This window comes from Oncorhynchus mykiss, chromosome 8 (genome assembly GCF_057628025.1).
Source record: "Oncorhynchus mykiss isolate SJ-2025 chromosome 8, ASM5762802v1, whole genome shotgun sequence".
Lineage (NCBI taxonomy): Eukaryota > Metazoa > Chordata > Actinopteri > Salmoniformes > Salmonidae > Oncorhynchus > Oncorhynchus mykiss.
Window position 1 is genome coordinate 2,892,323 of NC_143029.1, and position 2,678 is coordinate 2,895,000.

The 2,678-nt window shown below is 38.3% G+C and overlaps 1 protein-coding gene across 4 annotated transcripts in view; it reads right to left on the reverse strand.

Annotated features, from left to right (window-relative positions):
- Positions 1-1,112: 1,112 nt before the first annotated feature.
- Positions 1,113-2,678, reverse strand: part of LOC110516791 (transcriptional activator Myb) — a 57,547-nt gene continuing 55,981 nt past the window's right edge. For 2 of the 4 annotated variants that reach the window (XM_090183075.1, XM_090183073.1), the window contains one exon: positions 1,113-2,443. In XM_090183075.1, the coding sequence (XP_090039201.1) occupies positions 2,312-2,443 (132 nt within the window). In that variant the 3' untranslated portion in view covers positions 1,113-2,311. Of the gene's footprint in view, positions 2,447-2,678 lie in introns of all 4 variants that reach the window. The other 2 variants (XM_090183074.1, XM_090183072.1) reach the window with 1 other exon arrangement.

Genomic DNA, 2,678 nt, shown 5'->3' on the forward strand with positions numbered 1-2,678 from the left:
TAGTCACATATTGCTTACACCTGTGAAATCATCTCAGAGCTGCATAGGTCGTAGGGTCTAGGGCACAATCATAGGTCATAGGGTCTATGGGGCGATCATAGGTCGTAGGGTCTAGGGGACGATCACAGGACGTAGGGTCTAGGGCTCAGTTTGGGATTGGGTCATAGGTTGATGCTTTGAGAACTCTGCAGTAAACTCAGTGTAAGACTTTAGGGGTTTTATCAAAAAGTATATAAAACAACAATAATATTAATATAGTTTGCTCAATGGAAATGTTTCCACTATGACACGGTATCAAGACAGGAAACAATCAAATATAGGTCATACAGGTTATAAAAAAAACGAGAGTATGCCCGAAATGGCCCTTTCTTCCTGGTCAAATACATTAAGGGAACAAGGAGCCATTTGGGATGCCCTACTGTTTGTTTCCAGCTGTGTTTAGTAAGGTAACACTTTAAATGTCACATAAGCATCATATGATCCTTCATAACCATTCATAAGGTTGACATAAGAGCTGACATTAGACTTCTTAATGTCTAGCAGTGAAACGTTAAGGCAGGTATCATAGACACTCATATAAGCATGATATGGCTTTGTAAAGGTCTCTCGAGAAGTTAACAGGTATCATAGACACTCATATAATTATGATATGGCTTTGTAAAGGTCTCTCGACAAGTTAAGGGTATCATAGAACACTCATATAATTATGATATGGCTTTGTAAAGGTCTCTCGACAAGTTAAGGGTATCATAGACACTCATATAATTATGATATGGCTTTGTAAAGGTCTCTCGACAAGTTAAGGGTATCATAGAACACTCATATAATTATGATATGGCTTTGTAAAGGTCTCTCGACAAGTTAAGGGTATCATAGAACACTCATATAATTATGATATGGCTTTGTAAAGGTCTCTCGACAAGTTAAAGGTGTATTGTGAGTGGAATAGTAGCTATCGTTGAATCATATTAACTTTGGTTTTAACCCGTAATAATGCTAGGGTCAGGGGTCAGGGGTCAGGGGTTAGGTTTTAAACACTGTCGCTCGATAGGCCGGCGGTACAAAAACAAAAAACAAAACAAAAACATCTTTATCGAAATAAAGCAAATAAATTAAATCAGCTTGTTTTTATATTCAAATATTAAAAACTTAGAATGATAAAAAACACAGCCCCATTATTATTCATTTATAGGCACATCATTTTTCTCCCTGCTTTGTAATACAACATTCAATACCACAAACTACCCACAGGATCCACATTAATAACAAAACCATTCATCGGTCGCGTCGTGCCATTGTTATGAACGTTCTCAAGCCGCCATAGTGGTGATATGCCCAGTCTGGGCGGAGGCTAATTACTGTTTCGTCTAAATGACACTATAGCGCCTGGAAATACGATGACATTGCTAAAAGTAGTCAAATATTTAGTAGGAAAAAAACAACTTTGTCAGCATTATCATGTCATCAAATGTACTTAGTTAGCAAAGTTTGTAAAAAAAAAATAGCTAGCAAATTCTAACGTTAGCTAGCTAAAATCCGGTGGCCTGCCATCAATCTTAGCTAGCTAGCTAACGTTATACAGCATCTAAAGTCAATCTTAGCTAGCTAGCTAACGTTATACTGCATCTAAAGTAAATCTTAGCTAGCTAGCTAACGTTATACTGCATCTAAAGTAAATATTAGCTAGCTAGCTAACGTTATACTGCATCTAAAGTAAATCTTAGCTAGCTAGCTAACGTTATACTGCATCTAAAGTAAATCTTAGCTAGCTAGCTAACGTTATACTGCATCTAAAGTAAATCTTAGCTAGCTAGCTAACGTTATACTGCATCTAAAGTCAATCTTAGCTTGCTAGCTAACGTTATACTGCATCTAAAGTCAATCTTAGCTAGCTAGCTAACGTTATACTGCATCTAAAGTAAATCTTAGCTAGCTAGCTAACGTTATACTGCATCTAAAGTCAATCTTAGCTAGCTAGCTAACGTTATACTGCATCTAAAGTCAATCTGGCGAAATGATGACAAAAGGTTTTCCTACTAATGTAATGCCTCCTTCTGAATGGCATTGTGCTTCAAAGCCGACTGTAATACACTTTTGATTCAATCTTCACCATTGACAATGTATTGAGTAGAACGCTCAGTCAGGCGTCAGGTCAGAAGTTCAAAACAATATGGTGACAAAACAACTCATGAATACAAAATAATAGAAATAGAAATATACAAATTAAAGTCTTTGGTCCTTGAATCCAACGAGTGTCTCTGTCTGTCTGTCTGTCTGTCTGTCTGTCTGTCTGTCTGTCTGTGTATATATATTACATGACCAAGGTCCTAGCAGAGTAAGAAGTGATGTATTTATGCTCTAAAGCCAAGACCTTGTCCTCCACCTTCCCAAAAGCCACTTGGTCATCCACCTTCCCACAAGCCACTTGGTCCCAAGTGTTGAGCTGCTGAGAGAAAGGTTTTGCATGACATTATTGACATGTTACATGAATCACTTTAAAAGCCCCCCCCCCCCCCCCCCCACACACACACACACACACACACACACACACACACACACACACACATACATACATACACACTCTCTCTCTCTCTCTCTCTCTCACTCTCTCTTTCACACACACACAGTCTTGTATAACTAAACCTAAACCTAACCCTAGCTCCTAACCCTAAACCCCC